The sequence below is a fragment of the Lissotriton vulgaris genome, chromosome 2_1, assembly GCF_964263255.1.
Source record: "Lissotriton vulgaris chromosome 2_1, aLisVul1.2, whole genome shotgun sequence".
NCBI classification, from domain to species: domain Eukaryota; kingdom Metazoa; phylum Chordata; class Amphibia; order Caudata; family Salamandridae; genus Lissotriton; species Lissotriton vulgaris.
In genome coordinates, this window is record NC_141687.1 from 421,430,455 (window position 1) to 421,447,117 (window position 16,663).

Here is a 16,663-nt window from a genome sequence, read left to right on the forward strand (position 1 = left end):
CTAGTTATAAAATAGCAAACATCACATGGTAAAATTACAGGACATAAAGCTAACGTAATTATGTACAATTAATAAAGTACTGAAGGTCACATTTGAGTTTTTTTTACGTGCATTGGAAGAATGAAAGAAAACAAGACACTGCCTGATAGATAGATAGATTGATTTACAGGCACACAGACAGTCCAATACACCTTATTATCAATATTTAAGAGACACACTGTTCGATGTACGTTATTATCAATATTAAAGAGACATATTGGTAAGTAGGCAAACAAACAACTTGTCAGGATTCTGGCATCCTGCCACGAAATTCCACTCATATGGGCCCTTTGAGAAAAAGACTTACATCAGTATAGGAAAGAATACACATCTCCACTTAGCATACTTAGTTTCTCTTCTTACAGTACAGGTTTTCATCTCACTTCCCTGCTGCATTATGGTCACTGTGGTTCCCTCTATCTTCGAACCCCTCCTAGATCACATCCTAGTGGTGGATTCCTCTTCATTAAACGTGTTCCTGGAGCAATGGTTAATCTGACACCATTATTCTGGACCATTCTCTGCGTTTGCTCTGATCCACACTCCATACCAAGCTTTCCTATTCCCTTTCTGGGGTCTCATGTTCACCTGGTCTTCACTTCTCCTGGTCCCAGTTCAGCCTTCCCTTCATTGCTGGTTCCCTGATTCCTAGCACCTGGTTAGATCCTTGACATGGCTTTCTCCCTGCCCCTGTTCTCCTCCCCTGAGTCTACAAATAGGTCAGCCCTGTGAGAGCAGAGTGCAGTGGCTTGAAACTGACTTCCGTTCAGTCTCCTTGTGCGCTGTTGTGTTCCTGCTGCTGTTATTACAGGCGTGCTCGTTGATTCTGTTTCTCCTACCTCTACCCATTTTCCTGTTGTTGGCTATTTGTAGTATCTGTTTCTGTCCAGTGTTTTCCTGCATCTCTGTTCCTGTGTTAGCCATAGATCATAGTCTCCTGTCTGCACTCTTCTTAATCTGCCCTGTTATAAGCAGAGTCCTTGCCTTGTGTGCTGTGTTCCTGTTTGTCTGCATATTTCTGCCTTGCCTTGCTCGAGTGTAGATCTTTCCTTGCTTTGCTTTCAGTATTTCACCTCTGTGTTTTCCAATGCTGTTCCTGACCCTGATTCCAGTCCAACTTTTCGCTGAGTCCAGTTTCTGTTTTGGTGTTCCTTCTTCTGTTTCCTGTTGTTTGTGGTTATATTGTAATTTTGTTTGTACTAACTTTCAAGGGTGTTAGTTAAACTCCAAGGCTTGTGCCTTTGGCACTGAGGACCGTCATGCCCTCTTTCTGCGTAGGAGCTGCTGGGTGTCTCCCTTATCTATGTGAGATTAATCTGCTCGTTGCCTTCTTGAAAGATCTTTTTCATCTCACAGAGAGATTGCGTCCAAGGCGCCTACAAACCATTATTTATGATAGTGTGTCTATTGTATCCCTGATTTACCTTCCAATTGGGTTCACTTGTGTTTTCCCTGCAAACTTCCAGTGCCCTATTCACAGCCTGTTCCAACCTTCCTTTGTCCTCAGCTTCTGTCCTGTTTCCATTCTAGCCTTCAGGTATTGTTTTGTTTATATTATACCCCAGCTATCCAGGCCCCAGTCTCACCTGGATAGTCCCCTGTCACAGCTTGAAAAAGACAGGTAGAAGACTGATAGACGGGTAGAGATAAATAGATCTACAAAAATGATAAGGAACTAATACACAAATACAACCATTGGGAGTGACTATAAATGGACATATAGATATTACATTGTATGCTATCGTGTGGTTGTGAAAGGCATTATATGTATTCCTGCATTTGATAATGCAACCATTCATTTTTGTCCCAAACATCTTTTCAAGAAAATGTTTTTTGTAGATTGTCACGTTCTTTTTTGACTTGCTCTGTGATATACTGAAAAGTAGTATCAGACTAAAAAGGTGCTGAACAGAATGGATTGAAAACAGAACCCAATATAATTATACCACCTGCCTAATGAAATAATTCGTTTGTTGTTGGTGAGGTTTGGATTGTTTCCTAACTCTGCGATGCAATTCTATAAACTAGACAGCAATGCATCACAAAGGGCTCGTTTATTTAAATACTGCTGTATGACCGAGTGCATAGACTACACAGGGCACATGCATAGAAGAATATGAGAAACCTCATTAGAATACACAAGGTTTGGTTTCCTCTCCCCCCTCTTCACCACCCACCCATTGCTGCTTTCCTACATGTGCCGCTGGTGTAATTTGACTTTCTTTCCCCGTTCTGCTCTCATCTTTCACAGTGTGAGGTATTGTCATGTGATCGCCAACTCCCTATGAAGAGCATGTTTGCTGTGCCATGCTTGCTCTCTCTTCTCATGTACCTGACATCCTACCCCTCTGTCATTCTACTCCATTCATCTCTTTTTCAAACTCACTGAATCGAGTTGTGTGACTAAAGAGAGAATGTGGGTGTGTGTTGTGAGCAGACTCAATGATCCAGTCGACAAGGTTAGAAAGGAGTGGTGGTGTTGAGCACAGCATTTCTGCGATCTACACTCAGACTGGGTGAGGACTCTGGATCATCGTGATATATTGCATGAATCCCTGGCTAAGTTGGAAACCTCACACTCTCGCTGAAAGCCTGTGAAATGAGGCAAGTGGCAACAGAGGTCATGTGCAATTTATAGCAAACCTCATTGTGATACAGAGATGTGAAGGGGGGGGGGCAGTAAGATGGAGCTGCAGCAATGGTCTTTGCGAAGACCAGTTCTTCACCCTGGAGTTAAGACACCGAAGCTTTGTCTAAAGCCAGCCTACTCTGCTGCAGGCGCAGCAGTGGATATAATTATGTCGGTGATTCTAGTTTCACTCTTCTGCTGATCAAGGCAGCTTTCTTGATTTGCATTTTCTCCACTTCATGAATCATAACATTTCCATTTTACCTGCACGCTTGCTCCTTACTTGCTCTTTCTCCTCGTAAGTTGATGGGAATCATCCTGAACTTACCCGTGGTTCAAACCATGCATTACTACAATAGCCTTCCAGTATCTAAGCCCATCGCATGTTCATTCCTTATGGGCCCTTTAAGATAATATGTCATGACAGCATCCCTCACTAGGTTAATTAATATTCTAACCATTACACCATTTTGCAATTGTCTGCTTTGTTGCTTCATCATACACTGTAGACATTTGGACTTTGCTATTTGATTAGTTTTGCCACCGGTGACGCAGTGTCGCTATTTATCAATTGATTTGAATGACACATTAATTCATAACATGTATTACCATTGCTTTCCTATATTCACTAGAAATTTCACATTTAGGTTCCCATAATGTGTGTGTTTTGCAATGTTGCACGTATGTGCTGGACAAGAGCAGGGAGATCAGCAAGTATGTGAAAAATATCACAAGTCTGTCGAAAGACTTGAAAGAGCTGGGAAAGGATGTTCTGCTGTAGGTAAATTACTTAGCGGGATTGGTAGTGGACTTTTTGGTGGTATATGTAGGCCTGTTTTGATGAATGCAGTTTGTATGATTTGTTTGTGCTTTATGGTAAAGGGCTTCAAGCTGATGAATGGGAAGTAGGGTTCAGAACAGCGGGGAGGAGAGAAATGGAAAGGGAATGAAAAAACATTCAGTAATGCAAGACCTATTGCATTGCAAATGCTTGCTTATTTTGTATTGAATGATTACACTGGATGTTCGGTCAAATAGTAAGACCAAATATAGCAAAGAAAATCAAGCCCCATAGACCTCTGCACTTTTTTCCCCCTTTTGAATGAAGTTCAGTTTCTTATAAAAATTCGTAGGGAGAGTGCCACGGTCTTGGGTAAGCATGATTTTAAGTTAGTCTCTCTTTTTTCTTTGAACTTAGAGTGTAGCATATGGGCACAGGATAATCACACTTGGAACTTTTTGGAAAAGGTCTCATTTGGCCCTTACAAAGCCTCAATGTACAAACCCTGAGCTTATGGTACCTTTCTTCTTGGAAATAAATTAATATAATGGCGAAATTCAGCCATTGTTCTACAAGCATCATCTTATGAGATCTGAAGATACAATCAGAAGCAGGTAAGTGACTTATGACCAGAAAAATATCCAGTCAGGAGCAAAGGGCTGAATCAAAGACTGCTCTACATTCAGCAGATTATTAACTATTAAGGATAGCAAAAAAAAGGTACATGGGATACAAAAGTGTTACGACACGGACCTTAAATATTCAGAATCCCCAGGGACTTCTTCACATTTTCTGCTGATGCCCTAATAAAGTACTCTAGGTGTGCATTATACATTTTTCTGCAACGCAAAACCCTGGAACTAAAATCTACTCAAATCCTTACTTTCAGTTCATCCACTTGATTCTTTGAGCGGGGCTAGAATACATCTCGCAGAATGCCGTTTTGAGGATGATGAAAGTCCGGGGTGTAAACAAATTGAACAAAGGTGTCTGGTAACTATTTAACAAAGACCGAGAGGCCCATTACGATGGCTGGGGGCAATCCGCCCGACATCGTTCTACTAAAGACCCCCGCAATATTAGGATGGCGGGGGGACCGTCCGCCGCTTTTCCGCCCGTCGCCTTGTGGCTGGGGCGGAAAAGGAATAATATGGTGGCGGTGTCTATCAGACTCCGCCAGCCATATTAGGATGGGCTTCTCTGAATGCCTGGAAAGCCATGCGGAGAATCCCTGCGACTCCGGGGGCGTAGGGGGTGCACATGGGGGGTACCTATGGTACCCCCCAGCAGTTCCATGCACAGCATGGCAGGCACCGCGCGGTGCCTGCCATGCTGTGCATGGAGGTGGACAGCATGCTTTCCTGCCATTGTGGCGGGCGGTGCTGAGTGCAACGCCCTCCACAATGGTATGAATGCAGGATGCGCCCGCCACTGTGGCGGGCGCATCCTAATACTGGCGACGGGACCCCCGCCCTTAAAGCGGGCAGTCCATATTACCACAGGGATGGCGGGGGGGGCCAAGCCTGCCCGCCATCCTAATGAGGCCCCGAGTGTCTCTCTTGGTTTTTGACTCAAACTGCGTCAAGGGGCATAGAAAACATTCATCCCATTCTTTATAATAATGTAAATAAAAAATATTAAAAGATCACAAATAAATGTACGAATCTTAACTGAATGTTTAAATGGGAATCTAAAGGCCGTGGAGACCATGTGACACAAACAAGTTCTACCTCGATTCTGTGGAGATATTCTTCACTCCGAGGACTTCGGAATCGGGCGTGAGGTGCACACTTAAATGGACAATCACAATTTATTGGATACGATTAATCCACATCTTTCACTAGTGGATTTTACAATTTTTTTCTATTTAAAACAGTAAAATAAAATAAACGCATTGTTTGAGTATAAAGATAATGCGCCTCTGCAAACTTGTACAGCCAGAGATCGGTAAATAGTTGTTGGAGTGTATGAATTTACTGGGTGCGTGTCATTTTAAATGTTAAAACTCATTAGAAAAGTAAATAAATACATGATCACACCCACTACTAGAGTGGAAAGTAGTAAGCAAAAAAAAAAAAAGTAAACAGTTTGTAAACGGGGATTCGAGAAGAGTAAATGGGGAACCATTTCACAAACTAGGCGGCAAACGTTTCTACTACACACAAAGGCACGGGGAGGCACAAACAGCAACTACTGGAAAGGGGCGACCAATCGGTCCCCCCGAACGTATGGTCGAGTACCACGATCCCCCCGGGAAGCCATCTTGGGCGGGAGGCGAGTCTCGGCTGGTATGCCCGAAGCGGCGTAGCCGGAGCGCGCCTTTCTCCCGCCCTAGAGTGGGCTGGCCTAGACACCAACGCGGCCGGCCACGCCCTCGGAGGCAGGCGGGGGCGGGTTCACGCCCACCCTGAAGACGGATAAAAGGAGCGGAAGCCAAGAAAGCATCCTCTTGTTCCTGTGCTCTGAAGCTGCACCTCCCCGCTGCACGTGAGCTCGAGACGGAACGAAGAGCAATTTTGAGCGTCGTAATCTCTCTTTTTGTCTTACAGATATCCCGTCTAAGAATGCCCAAGAAGGTCGGAAAGCGGGTCGGTACCGAGGAGATGCTCCGCATACTCATGAAGGAGATAGCCGATCTGAAGAGAAAGGTTGAGGCTAAGGACGGGGAGGGAGGACCGAAACGGCCTTTACAGGGAACAATTCCCGGTGAAAAAAGCAAGAGGCCCAGAAGGGGAGCACTTGGGGGGAGACCCCGGTTCCCGAAACCCTACGAGAGGAGCCAACCCCGGCGCCGAAGGAGGGGAATCCAATCCCTGTGGTGGTCACCCCTGCGAACAGGGAGGATATGCCCCCTGAGTTAGCGGCGCAATTGGCAGCGTGGTTGGGAAACGATAGCGAGGGCGCCACGGCTGACGACGCCCGGGCAGTGATGAGGCAACTGCGGGAATCTAGGGAGGCTGCGAAGACGCCATCTTCTGTTCCCCCACAGGTCCCGGCGGTTGGAAGTACAGCAGGCCCAAGTTCGGCGACAAGCGTGGGGTCTACTTCAGGTAAGCGGCCATTGCCGATTGCGGGGGGGGAGTCTGCACCTTCCCGAAAGGAGAAGATTGCCCAGCACGTCCCACTAGAAATCAAGGAATTGATTTGGGCGGATAAATATGTAAATATGTTTTCATTGCTTACCGACCATTACGAGATCGAGCATGTGAAGAGTCAAAAGGAGCTCATGCATCCGAGTGTTTGGCGCGCAAAAATGGCCGCCTTTAAGGTCGACGAGACCATTGGTACTTGGGGCAGAGCGTGGGGAATTTTTACTTCCATCATGGGTGAGCGCAGGCCTGAGTTGTTGACCGAGTTACCCATTTATCAGTCACGTATTATGGAGTATTCTGTGGCATATGGGGGCAATCAGTGGTTCTGCTATGATAATCTGTTTAGAAAAGCTAAAGAACACAACCCGTTGTTGTCTTGGGATTGTTACGACTCTGTGTCTTGGCAAAAAATGGAGAGTACAGGGATGTTGAAGGTGCCATTAGTAGGGAGTAACGGGGGGGAATCCTCCCGCCAAAACTCTGGGACGCCCTTTCGGACGGGTGCAGGTAACGAGTTCCACACGAAGCCGAGTGGCAACACAGGTAAAAGGGGGATCTGTTGGAATTTTAACAGGGGCAAATGTACCAGGCCCCAGGGGTCATGCAAATTCAGACATGAGTGTGGGGGGTGCGGGCAGCCATCCCATCCTGAGTCCATGTGCAGAGCCAAAACGGGTGATAACGGTGGTAAGGGAGGCGCCAAACAAGTCTAATATAGTCCGAGGGGCGCCTTTAACGACCCCGATTGATACCATGGCAATGATTCCTTGGCTCAGCGAATACCCAGATCATGCTTCCGCTGGGGTGTTACGGAACGGGTTTTCATATGGTTTCCGCATCCCAGTGGGGGATTTTCAGGGGGTACCGGACTGTAATAATCAAATCTCGGTCTTACAGCACACGGCGGTGGTACAGGTAAAGATTGGGAAAGAGGTGACTCGAGGTCGGGTCGCCGGTCCATTCGATTTGCCACCAGTTGCTAATTTTGTGTGTTCTCCTCTAGGGGTGGTCCCCAAGAAGGACCCGGGTGAGTTTCGGCTGATACATAATTTGTCAGCCCCACGTGGTCTTTCCGTGAATGACGCGATAGACCCGGAAGTATGTTCGGTGCGGTACGCATCTTTCGATGAGGCCGTTGCCATGTTGAATCGCCTGGGGCCCGGGACGCTGATGGCCAAATCGGACATCGAGTCAGCGTTCCGGTTGCTCCCGGTACACCCAGACGATCAGCGTCTCCTTGGTTTTCAGTTTCAGGGTCGCTATTACATGGATAGATGTATGCCAATGGGATGCTCGATTTCATGTGCCTATTTCGAGAAATTCAGTTGTTTTCTGCAGTGGGTATTCACGAGGAAGACAGGTTTTCAACATGTTATGCACTATCTCGATGACTTTCTGTTTCTGGGGGCAGCCGGGGATTCTGAGTGTGGACAGGCCTTACATGAATTTTGTGTCCTAATGAATGAATTCGGTGTGCCATTGGCGCCAGGTAAGACGGTGGGTCCCTCGCCCTTGATCGAGTTTCTAGGGATCGAGCTCGACTCGGTGGAAGGTTGTTTTCGATTACCTAAGGAAAAAGTGTTAAAATTCAGGTTATACCTTGAGACATGTATTCGTGCAACGAAAGTGAACCTGCATCAATTGCAACAGGTGGTGGGTCAGTTGAATTTTGCCCTAAGAGTAATGCCGATGGCGCGCCCCTTTTCCCGCTCGATTGCACAGTCCATGGTCGGCTTGAAGGAAGGACATCATCGTACGAGACTCTCGGCAGAGGTTCGCCAGGACATGCGCATTTGGATTGCATTCCTGGCGGATTTCAATGGTCGAATTGTCTGGAATAAACCAGCAGTGTCTTCCGAGGAGTTGGGGCTATGGACAGACTCGGCGGGGAGTATGGGTTTTGGCGCCATATTGGGTACACAATGGTCGGCTCAAAAATGGCCGTCATGGTGGCATGAGTGCGGGTTGACGAGTAACATTGCTTTTCTCGAACTGTTCCCTATTCTGGTGGCTTTGAAAACATGGCCAGAAGGGTTTAGGGATCACTCTGTGGTGTTCTGGTGTGATAACATGACCGTGGTTGAGTGTATCAATAGTCAGGCAGCACGTTGCAAACTGATTCTGAGACTGCTCAAGGAAATTGTGTTGTTGTGCATGCAACTGAATGTACTGTTTAGGGCGCGCCACGTGCCGGGGGTGATGAACCAAGCGGCTGATGCGCTCTCTCGTTTCCGTATGCAGGCCTTCTGGGGTTTTCTGCCCACAGCGGACCCGGTGGCGGCACCCTTTCCCGAAGCTCTCTGGTCTCTCGGTGCCCCGAACTACAAGACCTCGTGGGAGAGAGTTTAGCACCCAGGACGAGGAAGGCATATGAAGGGGCGTTCCGTTCCTATTGGGCCTTTTTGGGTACTGCCGGGAGGGAGCTTTGGGGTCTGGAAGAGTGTGTAGTGAGATTCCTGCTCTCTTTGCGTCACGCAGGCAAGTCAGTAGCTACGGCCCAGAGGCATCGGGCCGCCATTTCCTTCATGGCAAGGGCTCATGGGATCCAGGACCCGACAGCGTCTTTCGTTGTGCAGAAAGCGCTACGTGGGTGGCAACGCCTTGAGGGTCGCAGAGTAGACGATAGGCACCCGATAGGTCTGGATAGGTTGGCCCTGTTATTTTCCGTGCTACCGGTAACATGTTCATCCCAGTACGAAGCAGTGTTGTTCCGAGCCGCATTTGCATTAGCATTCCATGGGGCTATGCGGGTAAGCGAATTAGTGGCAAAGAACAAGCAGGATACGATGGGGGGACTGTGCCGGGAACACATTCAGGTCAGGGAGGAGACAATGACGGTCTCGTTTGTCAGGTCCAAATCCGATCAGGATGCAATCGGGGACTGCGTAATCATCCAAAGGATCCCCGGGTCTGCCATGTGCCCTGTTGGGTGCGTAGAGGAATATTTAGCGCAGAGGGTGGCAGCATGGGGGGGGGTCCTTGTTAAGACACGCTGACGCCACCCCAATGACGAGGTTTCAGTTTCAGCGGGTGCTTGCGATGTCGATTTCTGCCGCGGGCTTGAACCCCGGCGACTTTGGGACCCATTCCTTTCGGATAGGGGCTGCTACGGAAGCTACAGCCAGGGGTCTGAATGTTGAACAAGTAAAACGTGTGGGGCGTTGGTCCTCGAACTGTTATAAGAGGTATGTGCAGTTGCACATGTTGTGAAGCTGTAATGATGTACTCACGCTTCTTGTTTTTGTTTGGTTTTCAGTTGCGCAAGCCTACGAGGCGGGGCGGACTGTCCAGTCGACCCGACACCGGGGGGCCAGCGGTCAGACATTGCCGGCTGTGAAAAAGGAGGTGTGGGTCGTGGGCCACTCATACATGAGGCGTGCCGCGGACGTATTCAAAGCAGGTGACATGATTCACGTGGCTGGGGAATACGGGTACAGTGTGTCCTTCCACGGAAAGGGCGGGCTCTGTATTGACCAGTTTCGATCATTTTTCGAGGGTTTGTTAGGGCGGACAAGGTCACCGCCGTCTGTAGTCATAGTCCATCTTGGGGGTAATGATTTGGTGACCACTGGTAGACGACTTCTTCTTGAGGCGATGCTTTCCACGGTAAGTTGGTTGGCGAGACGAGTTCCAGGGTGCACAATTGCATGGTCCCATATGATCCCACGGAAAGTGTGGCGGGGGGCTATTTCTGTTTCTGCTCTGAATCATTCAGTAAGGAAAATTAATTAATTTATTAATTAGTGAAGTAGTGTGGCTCACTGGTTAGAGGCGGCAGACCCGAGAGCAGAGGACGGCCCGGGACCAGGGTTCGATTCCCGACGCGGCAGGTTTCTGGACCAGGGTCAGCGGACTCGATAATTCTCTCGCCTCGGTGCCCACTCTGATCAGTGATCACACTCGGCAACTCTGGGCACTAGCTTGCCTCATCTTCACTAACGGCCCCACCAGACCGCCGGGGATGCCTGGTCTCACCCTGGAGATACCCATTAAGGGTCCATCTCTCAGGGAAGCCAGGAAGGGTTTCGCAGCGGTCGAAGCACGGAGGTACCCCTTCGGGAGTGATTCCAGCGCTATATAAGCACATAATTAATTAATTAATTAATTAATTAATAATAAAGTGAGTAGACTGTTCCGTTCAAGTACACTGCATTCTATTTCGCATGGTTGTATTAAAGGGGACAGTATGTATTCGGGGGATGGTGTTCATTTGTCCCGGATGGGGAACGAGTTACTCATAGGAGACCTGATAGCCTGGCTAAAGACTTTATGACATGACCTTTAGGCAGGAGTGTTGTGGGGGGTCCGGATAGCCGGTCAACTATCCGGCCTGTGGCGGTAAGGTCATGATCGGTGAGCAGTAATTCGAAGATCCCTATGAGGGGGCGTCACCCATTACGGATGGGAGCGCGCGGGGGAGGTGGCCAAATGGCCCCTCAACGGGGAGGCGGTCCTGTCTAAGGAGAGGCCGCCGGAAGGAAAGGAAAGGTGGTCAAGGCCCCTTCCTGGATAGGAGGGGCTACGGCCCCTCCTGGGGAATTTCCCGGGGCCAGGACATCTGCGACGGCAGATGGGTAAGTTGTGTGGGGTGCGGGAGGGGGTTTACGCTACCTTTTTAGACACCTCACACGAGTCCTCGAACGACCGTTAAATGGCGTCGAGTTTATTGGGGCCCCCGTCAAGTACAAAGGGAAATTGGTAGATGCACTTGAGGTACGCCTCTGTGCGGTCGCTCCTCTCACAAGTGAGGGGGGTATTTCTGGTTTAGGGATCTGACACCGGTTACGACCTTGCCGTTGGCCCTTAACGTTAGGATGTACAATTTCAAGTCAAATGTTTTGTAGGATGTTAGTTCGGCTAGGAGAACCTTTGTATTAGAGATCTGTTAAGGTTAGCCAAACATCGTAATGTGGAAATGAAATTGTACATTATATGAAACTGTTAATTTAATGTTTTCTTTTGTTTCATATTTTAATAAATACGGCCGGGAAGGGTGACTCCCTTCCCGCCTTCCAAAAGTTCAAGAACTGTTTCCGGTTTCCCAATTCTTGGGGATTGTGTTGAGAGGGGGTGGCGGGTATCTCGGCCATATGGAAAGGGGCGACCAATCGGTCCCCCCGAACGTATGGTCGAGTACCACGATCCCCCCGGGAAGCCATCTTGGGCGGGAGGCGAGTCTCGGCTGGTATGCCCGAAGCGGCGTAGCCGGGGCGCGCCTTTCTCCCGCCCTAGAGTGGGCTGGCCTAGACACCAACGCGGCCGGCCACGCCCTCGGAGGCAGGCGGGGGCGGGTTCACGCCCACCCTGAAGACGGATAAAAGGAGCGGAAGCCAAGAAAGCATCCTCTTGTTCCTGTGCTCTGAAGCTGCACCTCCCCGCTGCACGTGAGCTCGAGACGGAACGAAGAGCAATTTTGACCCACCCACCAGCCCCTGAGGACAGCGATTCGTTGTGAATACAGTCGATATAGTATCTTTTTGTTTTCTCTGTTTTCTTACAGGTTGTGATGATTGTCGTGAAATTTCTTAAAGATGCAATAAAGATTGGTTATTTTCAGTATGTTTGGTAAATAAAGTAATTTCGAACAAGGATTGATCAGTATTTACGCTTGATAATAAATGTTGTTTTGCTTTATAAATCTGAGTAACTTAGGTAGAACTGTCGTATTTATTTTGGTCGGGCGGTAAGGTCATGATCGGTGAGCAGTAATTCGAAGATCCCTATGAGGGGGCGTCACCCATTACGGATGGGAGCGCGCGGGGGAGGTGGCCAATTGGCCCCTCAACGGGGAGGCGGTCCTGTCTAAGGAGAGGCCGCCGGAAGGAAAGGAAAGGTGGTCAAGGCCCCTTCCTGGATAGGAGGGGCTACGGCCCCTCCTGGGGAATTTCCCGGGGCCAGGACATCTGCGACGGCAGATGGGTAAGTTGTGTGGGGTGCGGGAGGGGGTTTACGCTACCTTTTTAGACACCTCACACGAGTCCTCGAACGACCGTTAAATGGCGTCGAGTTTATTGGGGCCCCCGTCAAGTACAAAGGGAAATTGGTAGATGCACTTGAGGTACGCCTCTGTGCGGTCGCTCCTCTCACAAGTGAGGGGGGTATTTCTGGTTTAGGGATCTGACACCGGTTACGACCTTGCCGTTGGCCCTTAACGTTAGGATGTACAATTTCAAGTCAAATGTTTTGTAGGATGTTAGTTCGGCTAGGAGAACCTTTGTATTAGAGATCTGTTAAGGTTAGCCAAACATCGTAATGTGGAAATGAAATTGTACATTATATGAAACTGTTAATTTAATGTTTTCTTTTGTTTCATATTTTAATAAATACGGCCGGGAAGGGTGACTCCCTTCCCGCCTTCCAAAAGTTCAAGAACTGTTTCCGGTTTCCCAATTCTTGGGGATTGTGTTGAGAGGGGGTGGCGGGTATCTCGGCCATATGTATTTACAAATGATAATAAAATGAAATTCCCTGTTTTGGACAGCGTGGGCTTGGTTGGCCCATGCACCTCGCCTGGCTCAGAGACCTGAACATTAATCCATGAGTGTAGAGATTTTAAGATATCTCCCTCCAGTCGACGGATCTGAACGCTTTCTGTCGTGGAGATACATCCTGCGCCTGTCCTGTCTGACAGAAATCTGGGATTTCCCCAGGTACAGAGCGATCTGAGGTGAAACATAAAACGAATTTCGTTGCGTGCATGGCATCGCATTTGGTGGTGCAGTGCACGCAACGAAAATCATTATATTTATTTATATGTTTACTTACCTGTAAAACTCCGTAATCCATACATTACTACCCCCCACCCTGCCCCTCCCCCTCCCCATGTCACCGCCCTGCAGGTCATCCCACTACCGACCGCGGCTGGTGAGCAGTGCACTGCATCGCCAGGGGTGAGCCCTAAAAAAATGAGAGGAAATAGAACTGAACAAGAGGCAATTCTGTATTTATGATGGGTTAAACGAACTAGACGAGTCTAGACTTAAGCACAATAGGTCAACAAATGGTATCTGAAACAGGCATGGTGGGAAATTGTGAATGTTTTGTGTGATGACTCTGTGAGTGATTAGAGAGGGGAAATGGGTGGAAATTGTTAATTGAAACCATAGGGCTCTGCACACTTTATTCCTGCTAACCAAATGTAAAAGTGCCTTTACTCTCCTTTTCAAACATGTAAAACTTGGTATACACCTGACTGGCACATTTAATTTACTAGTAAATTCATCTGTTTTTAATGCAGTTTCAGAATAGAATTCCAGTGGAGTCACATATATGTGAAACCGATGTCCAGCGTAAAAATACATTGTGCACTTTGTGACGATTCTGTAGATATGCATATATCATAGTTCAATAAAAAATAATTGGACATTTTCAAATTTTATTGAAAGATTCAGCTTATGGTTGTTGTTATGACTGTTAGCTGTTGATATGAAAAAAATCAATCAGTGATGGTACATAACTAAACTTATTTTATTGTAGTTGATGCTGCAACCACCACAACATCCTTCAACTAGACTTCACCAAGCTATGGAACCAAATAACTACCCGACGCCACAAAAATATCTGTGTAAAGAAAGCGAATCTGCTGAAATTATCGGGAATCAACTTGCAGGCAGAAAAGACAACCAATGTATGACATCTATCAACAGTTCTCTCAATACGCTCTTGAACAGACATACGGGGCATAGCATCATCAATGCAGCACCAATAAGTGCCACGTCAATCCCGGCCTTTAAACAGGATCAAAGTCAGCCATTGGCCCAGCATGAGATGTCAGGGTCAAGAAACCATTTACATAAACACCAGTTGGTGAAATTGCACTCTCAGAAGGACCTTGCCAGTATAATTTGTCAGAAAAACCTTGCCGGTGTAACTTCCGAGAGGAACCTCGCCAGTGTAACGTCTGGGAAGATCCTTGCTGGTGTAACTTCTGATAAGAACCTTGAGAACAACTTTATCAGTGTAACCTCTGAGAAGAACCTTTCCTGTATACCTTCAGCTGCAGCCTCTGGACCAAGTGCAAACATGTCAATTTCCCAGGAAGAGGAAGCTGAGAAAAATGCTGAGGTAGCACTTCAGCAGCTCGTGGAGAAACTAAAGGATGCCTTGTCGGTTCAAGTACAAGCAGGTAAGGGGCACTCCATCAAAGATACCTCCAGCTAGCTATTCAATGTTACTTCTTCCAGTAACACCTATCTATTGTAGCATTAAAGGGACACACTAATACTGATCAGTATTAAATATGTTTTCAGCAAAATCAGTTTAAATACTTCATGTTCAGTCATTTATTGATTCTGTTGACAATCCGCTTGCTACCTGATTCAAAGACCAGGTATCACGTGATTATCTGTAAAGTCCTCCTAAAATCTTTTGAGAAATTTGCTTTGTCTTCAAAAGTGGCTCGAAGATTACCAGGCACCAGGATAAGTGCTCCTCTTATTGTTAGCCTTCACAGCGAGAGCCACCTCCTCCATCACTCTTAGGAAGTACTAACATTAGAACCTTTACACCTTCTTGGGTTTTGAAATGTGCTTTCAGCTAATCAGTGTAAAGAAATCGTTCACCTGCTTCTACCTTGTGCATTCTTAGATGGCTTAGAATGCATGATTCTTCCATAGTTTGTGTGCACTGAAGAGATTAGCTTGATGGACGGGCAATTGTAACATTGTACAGAATACTAATATAATTATATCCTACCAGAGATGTAATGAACTTTTCGTTCTCTCTAGGTAACCCTTCCCATATGACGCAGGACATGCTGTGTGCAGCGGAACATGTGAGCAGGACTTTCTCAGAACTCATCAACCAAGCAGTTCTGCCAGCTTGCAAATAAGAGGGTGTTATGCACTGTATTTGATTGTATCAACACTTCAGATTTTGTTTCAAGTTTTGCTTATTTTCTAACAATTTACTGATAGCCTGCCTCTGCAACAAAGATAGATGGATATTCCTGTCTACTTTGAGCCAATCATCTTGAAATACTGCGGCAAGACATCTACATGTTCATCAAAAGTGTGTGGAAGTCAACTATGCCTTCTTGGATCCATTACTCTATGCACTCACGTTTGTGATCCTGTGTGTTTGGTTATATCTACACTGTGCTCTTTCCTCCACAATAATTCTTCAACCCCATATCCCTTTTAACTTAGTGCCCATGTCTCCCGTGTATTATGCACGGGTTGCTACCTTAAGGATGTATTTCATTTCCTCCCAGCTTCTCAACATTACAGGTCGGATCTTGGTGTCACTGTGGAATGACCCCTGTACTTTTGTTTTGATCTGTTCTCTGACCCATTCTTGTGGCTTTAAAATATCTAGGGGCATATTATCAAGGGGGTTTATCTCCGCTTTTTTGGCTTTAAAAGCCAAGAAAGCGGAGATAAAATGATCTCCCTATTACCTAGCTGTCGCTAACACCAGTTAGCGCCAGCTAGTAGGAGATAGCGACCATCTTGGGCCCCACGTTGCATGTCAGTGATATTTATCACTAATGACATGCAAAGTGGGCGTGCCAAGATGTTAGCGACTGGAAACAGTCGCTATCATCGCTATCTCCTATTACCAACTTTTGGAGATATTCGCGCTAAGCGTGATTATCTCCAAAAGCTAACACCTGCCCCTGAGCAGTTCTTAGCCATGTTATCCAATGGAGGTGGATAACATGGCTAAGAGCATTAGCTCAGTAATGCATGAATATCGCTGACTTTTCAGCAATATTCATGCATCGCGGCCGTTTTTTATCGCATTTGCGATAAACCTTGGTAATACCAAGGTTTATCTGCGATAAAAATCGCTGCAGGTCAGCGATAAATTTTTGTCTCTAACCAAGCAATAGCGATAATTATCGCTATTGCTTGGTAATATGCCCCCTAGTCTTTACGACGTTGACTTTGCCTCTTCTTTGACACTGATAAAATAGTGCCCTCACTGACTTTCTTCATCTTTCTTGCTGCTATCTCCTAAAGTGCAATCAACCCAAGCTTTTGTTGCTCGTTATCTCTAATACCTCTGGTTAGCAACATCTGCCCAGTCTTTAGGCAGCTTTACAGCCTTATGATTGACACACACAACCTTTCGAGATGTCTGTGTCATGTTAATGTATCCCTTCTGCCTCCAACAGTGCCA

The 16,663-nt window shown here is 47.0% G+C and overlaps 1 protein-coding gene across 1 annotated transcript in view; it reads left to right on the forward strand.

The window, feature by feature from the left end:
- DYTN (dystrotelin) overlaps nt 1-15,371 on the forward strand; it is a 248,249-nt gene extending 232,878 nt beyond the window's left edge. The window contains exons 14-15 of the mRNA XM_086954076.1: nt 14,018-14,666; nt 15,268-15,371. Of these exons, the coding sequence (XP_086810202.1) occupies nt 14,018-14,666; nt 15,268-15,371 (753 nt within the window). The remainder of the gene's footprint in view (nt 1-14,017; nt 14,667-15,267) is intronic.
- Nucleotides 15,372-16,663: the final 1,292 nt, after the last annotated feature.